The following is a 14,184-nucleotide window of genomic DNA, read 5'->3' on the forward strand; positions in this document are numbered from 1 at the left end:
GATCTCATGGTCTAAGGAAAAGATACTTGACATTGGAAAACTCTAGCAAACGAACTATACGATCTTGTGCTATGTTTAGGATTGGGTCTCGTCCATCACATCATTCTCCTAATGATGTGATCTCGTTATCAATGACATCCAATGTCCATAGTCAGGAAACCATGACTATCTGTTGATCAACGAGCTAGTCAACTAGAGGCTTACTAGGGACATGTTGGTGTCTGTTATTCACACATATATTACGATTTCCGGATAATACAATTATAGCATGAATAAAGACAATTATCATGAACAAGGAAATATAATAATAAAGCTTTTATTATTGCCTCTAGGGCATATTTCCAACAATATTTCCAACAAATATTATCCCAAAAAACAGTAGAGTTGAAGTAAAAGCATGTCTAACCAACTTGTCGCGCTGTCGACGACAAGGCGGAGTGCGGCGCACCGATGGTCCTGTAGAGGGGAGGGACAACGCCCGCGAGCCTATGAGCTAGGGCATGTCTCTCTCTCTCTCTCCGCGTTTGTGCGGGGAAAGAATGAAGGAGTCGACAAATCAGACGGTCACATGGTGCAGGATCAACAATGGAGAAGGTGACTGATCTGGGCACCCCATCGATGGCTCTCTCTTTTTTGAAAATGCTGCTCTTTTTGTTTATGATGCCACTCCGTATACTCGTCGTTGTTTCCTAATTACGGATGAACACGAGGAATTGCAGAACGGGCAGGAAGCTGAAAATAGCTAGATGTTCAAATCTGACCGGGTTTAAATCGAAAAAGGTACTGCTGTGTCCGAATCGGAAAAAGCCACGCGCAATAATAAGTACAGGAGCCCTCCAAGTAGTACGTACAAAGCAGAAGCCCCACACGAATCGTCAAATCCTAACAGCTCAAACAAAACAAAACAACTCACGAATCGCCTCGCCGCGCCGCCGTTCCCCTCCTCCCGAATCGCCTCGTCCCCGTTCTCCTTCCCCGCTGCGCCAGTCGAACAATGTCGGCATCCCGGATCCCACCACGGACGATGTCGGCGTCGGCCTGCGCCCGGAGACCGCGCAGGGCACACACCTGTTCAAGATCGATGGCTACAGCCTGTGCAGGGGCCTCGGCGTCGGCAAGTCCATCCGGTCCACCACCTTCCGCGTCGGCGGCCACGACTGGTGCGTCTACTTCTACCCCGACGGCGTCAACGAGGACAGCAAGGACTACGTCTCAGTCTTCCTCGAGCTCAAGACCCAGAACGCAGAGGCGAGGGCGCTCCACCATATGAGGGTGGTCGACCAAGCCTGGCCGCCGCCGCCTTTCACGTGGCCGATCCCTAGCCAGTACGAACCGCTGGTGTTTAACTCTACTGATAACTATCACCGCTGCTCGGGCTACACCCATTTCATGAGGAGGACGGAGCTGTGGTCGTACATTCTGGAGGACACCCTTATCCTCGAGTGCAATCTTGCCGTCATCGAGTTGAAGGACGCACAAGAGGCTGATGTCAAGGTTAACTTTGAGGCCCAGGCGCCGCCGTCCGAATTGGTTGATAACCTTAGCAGCTTGCTGGAGGCTACGGAGGGATCCGATGTGTCTTTCAAGGTCAAGGAGGAGGTTTTCCCAGCTCATAAGATCATCCTCGCAATGCGGTCGCCGGTCTTCAGGGTGAAGTTCTACGGCCCGATGAGGGACGAGAATAGCCGCAGCATAACTGTCGAAGACATGCAGCCCGATGTTTTCAGAGGACTGCTTCACTTCATCTACACTGATTCGTTGCCTCCATTGGATTACCTGGATGACGATGAGTATGAAGAAATGCTTAGGCATTTGCTAGTGGCCGCAGATAGGTACGCCATGGAAAGGATGAAGTACATGTGCGAGATCAAACTTTGTGAGGTTCTTCATACCGGGACTGTTGCGACCACCTTAGCTTTAGCCGACCAGCATCATTGCAGCAAGCTCAAAGATGCATGCATTGGATTCATCAACTCTTCAAATAGAATGGTTGGTGTGATGGCAAGTAAGGGGTATGAGTCCCTGAAAAGGACATGTCCTTCTCTCATTGCTGATATATTGGAGAAAGCAGCTAAGACTCGCAGAATTTAGTATGCTGACCGTAGATTAACTTGAGAGTATAATTAGTTCAGTTGAGACCGTAGCAATCTGGGATTAGTCTGCCTATTTCTTGTGTTCTTATAGATCTTTTGTAAAAGGGTAAGTTTCTCAAAGTGTATGTCTTCGATGTCATTGGGCCACCCTATATATGAATCTATGCTAGATCAGTAGCGTTGTTCTACTGTGTTGACTTGACTAGCAGCAGATTTATTGTTTTTCGAAATTCCTTTTATGCAGTCATTCCATTTCTCTAAGTAGAACTAGCCACCATGACCACATCTATTTTGAAATCTTGTGAAACGTTGGAAATAGAAATAATAAGTTACTCCCTCCGTATAAAAATATAAGACATTTTTTGATACTTCGTGGGAGTATTTGGCAAAATAAGTGATCAATGCTGAATGTTCATTTTATATGGAACTTCATAACACCATATTCCTCATGTGTCTCTTATACAATACCAATATCTTTTTAAAAAATCGTCCTTCCCCAACAGAGGCATTGCCTACACCCATTACCTGCCATCGTGTTGTTTGTAACATAATGCCACAAAGCCTAGGCAGGAAGATGGGCTGCCCTTCGATTGTATTTAAAGAAGTATTGATCTCCCATTAGAGTGTAAATCATTTTTTTTGGTGTATCATTTCAAGATTTTGCCTCCAATTATTTTATTTTTTTGAAACTGCCGGGGGGGGGGGGTTGCTCCCCAACTGAATTCATTTAATTTTTTTACTCCAGTTTATAAGGAAAACCAGATAAAAAACTGAACATAATGGCCTAAGTTTATGAGGAAATCAAGCCGAAAAACCGCGCAAGCAACTAAGCCTCGTCAAGCACAGACAGAAGACCAAAGTCGCGCCAAACACACATCGCCGAATTCAGAACTGCCGCTCCAACTTGGTCCGCACGTACTCGAGCTGCATCGCCGCACAAACAGACGCCTTGTAGCCCATGCTACCCAAGACGACCACCATAGACCACGAATGATGCGCCAAAGATGTCCAAGGCCGCCGCCTTGGCATACCAGCCCGACCAATCCCACGGATTGCGTCAACTGGGCAGACGAACTCGCTAACCACGTAGCACCAAGTCGCCACCCACCCATCGTTCGGAGCCGCCGCTCCAACGCCCACCACTTGCACATGATCCACAACGTATAACTCGGACGCAAGTAGGCCACACCGCACGACTTGGATATGCATAGGAAGGTGGCGTTGTCTGGCGTCGTGGTGGTATCGACAGCGGGTCTGGCAAGGTCGATGCATCGGTACCTGCTCTAAATATGGATCGATAGAACATGGTGGCGGCGAACTCTGCAGCGGGTGCATGTGATGCCCGCTGAGAGTGCGCTGGACCGGTGTGTGCCCCAGACCTGGCGATTGCGGCTTGGTTGAGGTCTTCGATTCTAGATGTTGAGTTTGGTGTGAGGTCCGGCCAGTCGGCCCCAGCAATACGCACCCCATCATCAATTAAATAGGAGTAATGACAGATGTTGTCAAGATAATGGCTTCAGACTTATTGATGTATTATTTTGTAAGATTTTGATGAATAATTAATAAAATGGCTGTATGCATTGCCCTGATGCAGAGACCGGAGATAATCTTCCTTTTCGAAAAAAGTTGTCTTGTTATGTTGCACCTCGCCTTGTTAGCCATAAAATGTCTTCGTTTTATTTTTACAAACAAGAGGGCTTCCCGCTTTGCAGGGGCTCTGAGACCGAGTAGGGTGGTGATTTGGTGAGACAAGCCGATAGGCCAGTCCATGCATGCTATCATCCTTGTAACCTAGCATTCTTGCACTTGGGCTGAGCAACCCCTCCTCTGCTCGTTTGTCTCTCTCCGTTGCGCCTCTTGGCATACATAGTGTGAGATTCATCGTAATCCCTATTATTCTATTTCACATATCAATGAAATGATACGCATCTGATGCGTATTTGTAAAAAAAACTGGTGATGGGTGATTTTGTACAATCACGTTGATTGTGTTTTTCAAGATTGAAACACACGGTAGAAACGGTGCTATAAAAATAGCACCAACAGGGAGAACCAGGCTAGTGGAGGTTCAAAGCTAGGACGAAATGGGCCACACCCATTGTCCTCGCATCCTGCTCAATTGGTGTCGGGCCATTCTCCCAATGTTTACAAAATTGCCTCGAAGGTGGTGGCAAATAGATTGAAACTAGTACTGCCAGACATTATCTCTGAAAAACAGTCTGCTTTCATACCGGGAAGATTGATAACGGACAACATTATTTGTGCCTATGAGTGCTTACATTTTATGAAGCGTAATAGGTCGAGAAACAATAACCATTGTGCTTTGAAGTTAGACATGATGAAGGCCTATGATAGGCTCGAATGGCCGTACCTGAAAGCTATTATGGAGAAGTTGGGGTTTGCGCTGTCATGGATAGATACAGTGATGGCAATGATCTCGAGTGTTTCTTTTTCAGTCCTATTCAATGGAGAAAAGCTTGAAAGTTTTGAACCATCCAGAGGAATTCGGCAGGGAGATCCTTTCTCCCCTTACCTTTTCTTGATCGCAGCAGAGGGCCTTTCGTGCCTCCTGAAATCCAGTTCTCAGTCATCGTTGTTGGCAGGTATTAAGGTGGCCGCCGACGACCCCAGCCGTTAACCACCTTTTGTTTGCAGATGACAACCTGTTGCTTTTCAAGACTAGTGTGGAGGGTGCAGAGCGAGTTTCCAACCTGTTGGAAGTATATTGCAATGCGTCCGGCCAAAGAATTAACAATGCAAAATCTACCATATTTTTCAGCAAAGGGTGTTCTCAGATCGTAAGAGATGGAGTAAAAAATCAGCTCCAAGTGCAGAACGAATCCTTCAGCGAGAAATATTTGGGCATGCCAACTGATGTGGGACATTCGAAGAATGGAACATTCAAGTATTTGAGAGACAGGGTGTGGGAGAAAGTGAAAGGCTGGATGGAAAAGTTGTTATCTGCTGCTGGGAAGGAGGTTCTTATAAAAAGTGTGGCTCAGGCAATTCCAGTTTACTCGATGTCTTGTTTCAGACTACCGAGAGGGCTTTGTGACAGTGTAACATTTATTATCAGGCAATTTTGATGGGGAAGCAAGCAAGGAAAACGCAAGCCAACATGGGTGGCATGGGACGTTATGAGTCAACCGAAGTTTATAGGAGGTATGTGATTCAGAGATCTTGAACTTTTCAATCTTGCACTTCTAGCAAGGCAAGCATGGAGGTTGCTGCATGATCCATCTTCTTTAAGCTCGAGAATTTTGAAAGTTGTCTACTATCCAACTTGCTCATTGTTGGAAGCAGAGTTGGGGTCACACCCATCTCAAATATGGAGAGCTATCCTGGATGGCAGGGACGTCATGGCCCAAGGCATCATTCGGAGGATTGGGCATGGTGAGTCAACACACATTTGGGAGCAAAACTGGATACCTAGGGACAGCTACAGAAGGCCGTTACACTCGTTGATCCCGAATCCGCCACGGAGGGTTGCCGATCTCATTCATATAGTTACTGCCTCCTGGAACGAGGAGCTGATATGGTCTGTGTTCATCCCGTTGGACGTGGAAGCCATTCTTAAAATTCCACTTTGCACGAGGCGGATAGACGACTTCTGGGCCTGGAGTGAGGAACCCCGTGGGAACTTTACTGTCAGCTCCGCTTACATAATGCTTGTCCGAACAAAGATGAACCGGGAAGACTGGTTAGAGGGGAGACATGAATCTTCTCATGTAGCGGCAGAAGGGAAGACATGGATGGAACTGTGGAAACTTCAGGTACCATCGAAGCTTAGGGTTTTTATCTGGCGTTTGGCAAGGAACTCTGTACCAGTGGGAGAGCTATTGAATCATCGTAACATGTCAACAACGGCAGCCTGTTATCTTTGTGGAGCTCATGACACTTGGAAACATGCCTTACCGGAGTGTCCTGTATCAAGGAGCACCTGGGCGTTGTCTTCTGAACCAATCATTGATCAACTCAGCATAAACCGGGAGGAGTGCCCAAAGAAGTGGATCTTTCCTATGCATGATGCACTGAGCTCACATGAATTCATTAGATTTGCAATTTCATTATGGCAATTTGGGGCGCTCGCAGAAAAGCTATCTATGAGGATATATACAAGAGCCCACATGCAACACACATTTTCATCAACACTTACCTGACGGAGATTCAAACAACAACACAAGATAGCCATGGTAGTGAGCCAGTCCAATCGCCCCCTGCTAGATGGATAGCACCGCCGGAGAACCATGCAAAGCTAAATGTCGATGCATCAGTAAGCAGAGGAGGCAGCTTTGGAGCAGTTGGAGCAATATGCGGAGATCATGCGGGGATGTTCTTGGGTGCGTCGACAATGCGTTTCAGACTGGGAGACCCAGCTACCCTTGAGGCTCTAGCCATTAGAGAAGGACTGGACTTGTGCAGGGACTTGAACTTGCATCATATTCATGCTGCGTCTGATTGTCAAGGAGTAGTCCAAGAGGTACAAAAGGGCAGTGGAGCGACTTATGGAGCGATTATCCAAGAAATCAAGCAACAATTCTCTTTTTTCACTTCATGTAATTTAGTTCATGAGTCTAGGAGATCGAATGTCGATGCTCACAACTTAGTGAAACATGCACTGTCACTAGCATCGGGACGCCATGTGTGGTTTGGCCAGCCCGACAGGATTCCTTTCGTCCTTGTAAATAGTGTGACGAGTTAAATAAAAATTTCGCGAGGTTGTCTAAAAAAATAGAAAGACAATTTCAAATGTTTAATATTTTCGAAAAAATTGTGAATGTTCCCAAGACATGTGGCCATGACCTCTAAAAGTTCAGATATAAACTCGAAACAAACATTGAGAAACAAAATAGAAACAAATTCAGCATGAATAATGTCACAAAAGACAAAAGCAAAAAAGGACACACTATTCACATGAAGATTTCTCTTTTTGTTTCTCGATGCTTATTTTGATTTTGGATTTGAATTTTCTAGCGGTTGACACAATTTTGCCCGGCAGTTGTTCGGCTGCATGCCTGCATCACGAGTAATGGACATAAATTCAAGTCCATCACTCCCCCGCAAAAAAAAAAATTCAAGTTCATCACTAGAGGAGGGTTGGATGGGTCTCCACCAACAGATCATCGATGGACGTCAGTGGTATCCCTTGTACTAACGGTTGTGCCTTCGCCCATTGGTGGAGACCGATCACCAAATAAGGTGTATTCTCGCGCAGTGCCACGTCCAATTTTCCTTCCAAAACATGCAGAGATGAGCAATCACGCTGCAGAAGTCTAATTGCAACTACATCAAGTCTCACCTGTAGCTCAAGGAACGCACACATGACTACTTAAACTAATCTAAGATATAGAGTTGTGGATCAGTAATTACATAGGTTCATATCGCCCCATACGACAGCCAACGCAGTGGCCACGCTACTAGTACCCCAGCTAATACCAGCTACGAGAGCATCGACGATCGGTCTCATCCGCACGCGGTGAAGCAGAGCAGCAGGGCGGGGTGGTCGTATGACTCCAAGGTGGCGGTGGTGATCGGTGACTCCATCTCCCTCAGTTTGCAGCAGCGCTCACTTGCTGACCTGCTTCATTTGTTTCGCATCGGGGCAAGGCACAAATTAGACCGAGCTCAACAACAAAATTGGATGACATTCTGATTGACAGTAATGTAGGGTAGATTGATTTTGGGAAAGGCAGAAACGCACCTGATGCTGCTGCTGGTGGCTGCGGCAGCTACGCGTTCCCGGTGCCCCTCTTCTTCCTCCCACGGACGCACGCGATTACCGCGGCGACCAGCGCGAGCAGCATGCCGGCGCACAAGGTTATCAGGACGGGATCCTCTGCAGCCATTTTATGAGACCCACTTTATTTAGCAGGCTGCTCTGCGGCGCGTCGATCAAAATCACAAGCAACAGACTGGGGCTCGATGCCACTAACTAGCAAGAAGTACATCAACGTCCAAGAATTAGGAAGGGGAAGGGCTATACTCACTCATATATTTCGCCACGGGCATGGGCCAACCCGTCGGAACTGAGGTCTCGATCCGTAGGAAGCAGTTGTAGCCGAGCACGTCGGCCACGCGCTCGTGCTCGCCGTCGAGGCCCCAGCCGCACGCCCGCACCTCTCGCGCCGAGCCCCCCAGGCACCGGGCGCAGTCCGCCGCCGCGGCGCGGTCCCTCGCGCACTGCGCCCGCAACGTCACCGTGGTCTTCCCAGTGGCGTTGCTCGAGAGCGCGGCCGCGTCGGTGACGACGCGCGCCCCCGAGCTGTTGGCCGCGCCGCGCCCCGCCAGCGACTGCGCGAGCGCGACGAGCGCCCGCGTGTCGAAGCACTTGGGGTTGGAGGGCGGCTTGCCGTCGTCGAAGGAGATGACGGCGGGGAAGACGTCTTCGCCGAAGGAGACGACGTCGCGGAAGACGTCCTCGTGCGGAGAGGAAGCGTTGCCGTCCGCGTAGCCCATGAAGCAGCCCTCGCCCCTCCAGACGCCGGCGCGCCTGCTCGCGCCGCAGCCGGTGAGGTTCTTGGCGGCCGCGGCGAGGCACGCGAGGCACTCCTTGAGCGCGGAGCCGCCCAGGCAGACGCCGCGGGTGAACGCCCCGCCGCTGGACTGCAGGGACGCGAACCCCGTCGGCGCGGCGGCAGCGGGCAGCGCGGCCAGGAGCGGCAGGAGGCTGTCGAGGAAGGCAGCAGCGGCGGCGTCCGAGGGCGGGGGCGGGGCGCAGTCGACCACCACGTAGCCGGTCGGGACACGCAGCTGCAATGCACCAGCGATCAGCAGGAGGAGCGTGAAGAGGATGGTGGCGAGGATGGCTAAGGTGCTGAGCGCGCAGGTGAGCCTCATGGACGCGGCAACAGCGCGCGCCGTGGCCATGGCGGTGAGCCGGTGGAGGAGACGCTGCGCAAGGGAGCCACGAGCACCAGACTCAGTTCATATGCACTGCACCGGGTCGGGCTGGCTGCGTGGAGGAGACGCTGAGCAAGGGAACTACGCTCTTTCCTCTGCCATGCAATACGGTGTGGATGTGTTCCATCGATTGCTAAACTCTGAAAACTGTGATCGCTGCGTGGTTGGTACTGAAATAGAATGTGTTCTCCTTTCCCACCACCTTTCTTTTTCTCTTCGGAAATATGCTTTCACCCCACTTTATAAATAAAACCAACAACAGGTTCATACAATAAATTCAAAGGCTACAAAATAAAATAGTCTGTTGGAACAAAGACAAAAGAAAAAGGGTAAATAAGACCACCAAGTGGTAGCAAGGGGAGGGAGCAGTATACAATTATCCACCGTTGATTTTGTGAGGGTGGTTTGGTCATCTTTCTGGTGATTTCAGCCCATCAGGAATGGATCCATTTGTTGTTACTTATTAGAAGAGGAAAATCGATCGCTCTGTTTGGGCTGTCATTCTGCTTTGACACCCCCCTAAACCCCCCCCCCCCCCCCCCCCCAGCACCCGCTTGTTGGCACATCGCCCTCGGTTCTGGGGACGGTTTTTCGCCCAGTCGTCGCCCCCATCTCGCCCCCAGGCGCCGAAATTGGCCCACTTTGCAACCCAATTTCGGCGAATAAAGGGCCCATATGGGCGAGAATAGGCCCATATTCGGCGTGATTACGCCGTGTCTCGACGTTCAATTATCAACACAATTATTTCTTATCACATATTTCATCACAGAAAAATCAAATACTTCAACAAAATAGTACAACAACAAATAGTTCAATACAAATTATATAGTTCAACAAATAAAAACTCGTATTTCATCACACGGCGTCCCCCTTGAGCCTCCATAGGTGCTCAATTAGATCTTTCTGCAGTTGATGATGCACTTCTGGGTCTCGGATCTCCTGACCCATACTGAGATAGGCAGTCCAAGTTGCCGGTAGCTGGTGATCAACTTCGGCTAGAGGACCCTACCTGTAGTATGGTTCAGTGTCAAACACTGGATCTTCTTGCTCGCTCTCGATGATCATGTTGTGCAAGATGACACAGCAAATCATAATCTCCCACATTTGATCTTTGGACCAGGTCTGAGCGGGGTACCGAACAACAGCAAATCGAGATTGGAGCACACCAAATGCCCGCTCGACATCCTTCCTGCAAGCCTCTTGAAGCTTCGCAAACCAGGCGTTCTTGCCTCCTGCCAAAGGGTTTGAGATCGTCTTCACAAATGTCGACCATCTCGGATAGATGCCGTCAGCTAGATAGTACCCTTGTTGTATTGGTGCCCATTGATCTCGAAGTTCACCGGAGGAGAATGGCCCTCAACGAGCTTGGCAAAAACAGGAGAGCACTGCAGCACGTTGATGTCATTGTGAGTTCCTGGCATACCAAAGAAGGAGTGCCAAATCCAGAGGTCCTGTGTGGCTACCGCCTCAAGCACCACACTGCAATCGCCTTTGGCACCTTTGTACATCCCCTGCCAACCAAATGGGCAATTCTTCCATTTCCAATGCATGCAGTCGATGCTTCCAAGCATCCCAGGAAATCCTCTTGCTGCATTCTGGGCTAGGATCCGAGCAGTGTCTTCCGCATTGGGTGTTCTCAAGTATTGTGGTCCAAACACTGCCACCACTGCCCGACAGAACTTGTAGAAACACTCTATGTTGGTGGACTCGGCCATGCGCCCATAGTCGTCGAGTGAATCACTGGGAGCTCCATATGCAAGCATCCTCATCGCTGTCGTGCACTTCTGGATGGAGGTGAATCCAAGAGCGCCAGTGCAATCCATCTTGCACTTGAAGTAGTTGTCGAACTCCCGGATGGAATTCACAATCCTGAGGAAGAGCTTTCGGCTCATCCGATAACGGCGCCGAAATGTTCTCTCGCCATGAAGTGGAGCATCGGCGAAATAGTTGGAGTAGATCATGCAGTAGCCTTGGAGACGATGCCGGTTCTTTGCTTTCATCCGCCCCGGCGCCGAGCCACCTCGCCGCGGCTTTTCATTGCTCGCCAGCAGCTGGCCGAGGATGGCGAGCACCATGAGATGCTCTTCTTCCTGGATGTCGGCCGCGGCTTCCTCCTCCAGCAGCGCGGTGTAGGATCTAGAAGTAGATGTGTCTAGAGGGGGGGGTGATTAGACACTTCGTGCTAAAGTTGCAATTTTTAAGCCTTTTTGGTTAAGTGGAGTTTAGGCACAATTTCAGCGCACACAATACATATCAAGCAAGCAAGCAAAGAGTACATGAGCAGCAGAATGTAAAGCATTTAACTTGCAACAATGTAAAGGGAAGGGTTTGGAGATTTCAAACGCAATTGGAGACACGGATGTTTTTCCCGTGCTTCGGATAGGTGGTGCTATCCTACATCCACGTTGATGGAGACTTCAACCCACGAAGGGTAACGGTTGCGCGAGTCCACACAGGGCTCCACCCAAGGGCAAATGGTTGCGCGAGTCCACGGAGGGCTCCACCCACGAAGGGTCCACGAAGAAGCAACCACCCACAAAGGGTCCACGAAGAAGCAACCTTGTCTATCCCACCATGGCCATCGCCCACGAAGGACTTGCCTCACTAGCGGTAGATCTTCACGAAGTAGGCGATCTCCTTGCCCTTACAAACTCCTTGGTTCAACTCCACAATCTTGTCGGAGGCTCCCAAGTGACACCTAGCCAATCTAGGAGACACCACTCTCCAAGAAGTAACAAATGGTGTGTATGAATGAACTCCTTGCTCTTGTGCTTCAAATGATAGTCTCCCCAACACTCAACTCTCTCTCATAGGATTTGGATTTGGTGGAAAGAAGATTTTGAGTGGAAAGCAACTTGGGAAGGCTAGAGATCAAGATTCATATGGTAGGAATGGAATGTCTTGATCTCAACACATGAGTAGGTGGTTTTCTCTCAGAACATATGAGTAGGAATGGTGTGTGTGTTCTGATGGCTCTCTCATCGAATGAGAAGGAGGTGGAGGGGTATATATAGCCTCCACACAAAATCCAACCGTTACACAGATTTTTCAATCTCGGTGGGACCGAATAAATCTCGGTCTGACCGAAGTAGTAAACCTAGTGACCGTTAGGAATTTCGGTGGGACTGACATGCAACTCGGTAGGACCGATTCGGTTAGGGTTTGGGCATAACGTAATCTCGGTGAGACCGATTACACAAACTCGGTGAGACCGAGAATATAGCAATGGGAACAGAGAGTTTGCAATCCCATCTCGGTGAGACCGAGATCCCTATCGGTAGAACCGAATTGCTAGGGTTTGGCAGTGGCTTATGACAAGTGAACTCGGTGGCGCCGGATAGGAATAATCGGTAGGTCCGAGTTTGGCTTTGGGTTTAGGTCATATGTGGAAGTGGGAAAGTAGTTGAGGGTTTTGGAGCATATCATTAAGCACATGAAGCAAGAGGCTCATTAAGCAACACCTCATCCCTCCTTGATAGTATTGGCTTTTCCTATGGACTCAATGTGATCTTGGATCACTAAAGATAAAATGAAGAGTCTTGAGCTTGAGCTTTGAGCCAATCCTTTGTCCTTATCATTTTGAGGGTTCCACTTTCACATCCATGCCATGCCATTGTTGAACTTATCTGAAACATGCTAGATAGAAGTGTTAGTCCAACAAGAGATATGTTGTCATCAATTATCAAAACCACCTAGGGAGCACTTGTGCTTTCAGTCTCCCCCTTTTTGGTAATTGATGGCAACATACATCAAAGCTTTTAGATAAGGATATAAAGAACAGCAAGTAAAGCTTTGGAAGAACATGTAGCAAGCATAGGCTCCCCCTACATGTATGCACTCATGTAAATATGAAATATAGAGGCATGTGAGAGCATAAACATGACAGAGTAGGCAATGTGTTACATGTATCTTGGCCATATGCATCAGAGCAAAAGATTATTAAGGAAAATACCTTCATGCTCATGAGTCCTTCTTGCAAACAGTATGTACATAAGCAAGAACTCCTCATACTCATGATCTTGATGCATATACTTACCTTGTGGTCTCGAGTTGGCTTAGGATGGAATGGACCTGCAAACAAGGTTAGATAACACAAGTACGTCCACTAGCCAGAGCAAACAAAAGAAACCACAAGAATGCCAAGACTGGGATGACATGTAGAGAGTGATAACGTTGAATTCAACATGTCCCCAAGAATAAAGATATGCAATGAATTTGGCTGATTTCTTCTCCTTTAGGTGTCTTGCTCCCCCTGAATCTTACATGGGATATTGGGAGAAGATAGGAGATAGAAAATCAGAGCTGAATAGAACTAAATTCAAATGAGTTCATATGAACATGTCTTTCCCCCAAAAAGACATGTGGCATCTCTCCTCTTGAACATTTAGCATCTGGGATCCTTGAGTATTTTTCTCTCCCCCTTAACAACATCTGGGATCCTTGAGACTTTCTCTCCCCCTTAATACTTTTTCTCTCTTGGTGTGATCTCTCTTTCCTACAGGCTTTGATGTGATCTCTCTCTCTCCCCCTTTGACATCAATTTCCAAGAAGGTTTTTCTTGGAATCCGTCGAATAGGTTTGGTCCTTGAGATTCAGTACAAGGCAGAGGATAAAATTGTGATGCTTGTAGAGGACAAGATTCATTGAGGCGAGCTGGAACAGAAGAAATGTCGAATAAGCGGCAAATTGGTTTTCTGATTGTAAAGTCGGTGGCACGAGTGGCATATTTCGGTGGTACCGAAAATATTCGGTTGGACCGAAATTTGCAAGTCGCTGAAACCGAGTTTACACATGGAAACACTTGTCACCTCAGCTCACTAGACAGTAAGATCTCACAAAGATTTGCAATGAATTACCTGAAGGATTTGCAAGGAATTAAAAGCAGAAAATGCAGAACAAACACAAAGAGAAAAGAGAAGAAACTGGAAAGATCTAGATGAAGTTGTTTTTTTTGTTAAAGACAGAAACTAAACATGCATGAGACAAATGCAATACACAGAAAAAGAACACAAGAGAACTTCACTAGCACTCACCTATGTTAGAGTATATTGACTTAGGAGTCAAGTGAGAACACTTGATCATAGGTCATACTCATCGTTTAAGCTCAAAATGGGGTTACCATTTTTCGTTTAAGCATCTTGATGTATTCACATCTTGTTGAGTTGCTTTGACTCATGTCTTGGAGTAAAGCT

At 48.1% G+C, this 14,184-nt stretch overlaps 1 protein-coding gene and 1 pseudogene across 2 annotated transcripts; one reads left to right on the forward strand and one right to left on the reverse strand.

The window, feature by feature from the left end:
- The first annotated feature begins 1,024 nt into the window (after nt 1–1,024).
- On the forward strand, nt 1,025–2,091 carry LOC125533245 (annotated as a pseudogene).
- Nucleotides 2,092–7,307: 5,216 nt separating this feature from the next.
- Nucleotides 7,308–9,136, reverse strand: LOC125533255. Of its 2 annotated transcripts, none has more exons than XM_048696969.1 (3): nt 8,080–9,136; nt 7,794–7,928; nt 7,308–7,673 (listed from the first exon to the last, which is right to left on the reverse strand). In XM_048696969.1, the coding sequence occupies exons 1-2, from the start codon at nt 8,957–8,959 to the stop codon at nt 7,822–7,824; spliced, it is 987 nt and encodes a 328-aa protein (XP_048552926.1). In that variant the 5' UTR covers nt 8,960–9,136; the 3' UTR covers nt 7,308–7,673; nt 7,794–7,821. The 2 variants fall into 2 exon arrangements, with proteins under 2 accessions (XP_048552926.1, XP_048552925.1); XM_048696968.1 differs by having other exon boundaries at nt 7,308–7,670; nt 8,080–9,135.
- Nucleotides 9,137–14,184: the final 5,048 nt, after the last annotated feature.

The sequence above is a fragment of the Triticum urartu genome, chromosome 1 (assembly GCF_003073215.2).
Source record: "Triticum urartu cultivar G1812 chromosome 1, Tu2.1, whole genome shotgun sequence".
In the NCBI taxonomy this organism is placed as follows: Eukaryota; Viridiplantae; Streptophyta; class Magnoliopsida; order Poales; family Poaceae; genus Triticum; species Triticum urartu.

What these genes read in the sequence shown, in the direction of transcription:
- LOC125533255 (XM_048696969.1), bottom strand. Translation starts at nt 8,959, where the DNA reads ATGGCCACGGCGCGCGCTGTTGCCGCGTCCATGAGGCTCACCTGCGCG. An exon ending in GCCCGTGGCGAAATATATGA is followed by an intron (nt 7,929 to 8,079) that starts GTGAGTATAGCC and finishes AAATGGCTGCAG; the next exon opens with AGGATCCCGTCCTGATAACC.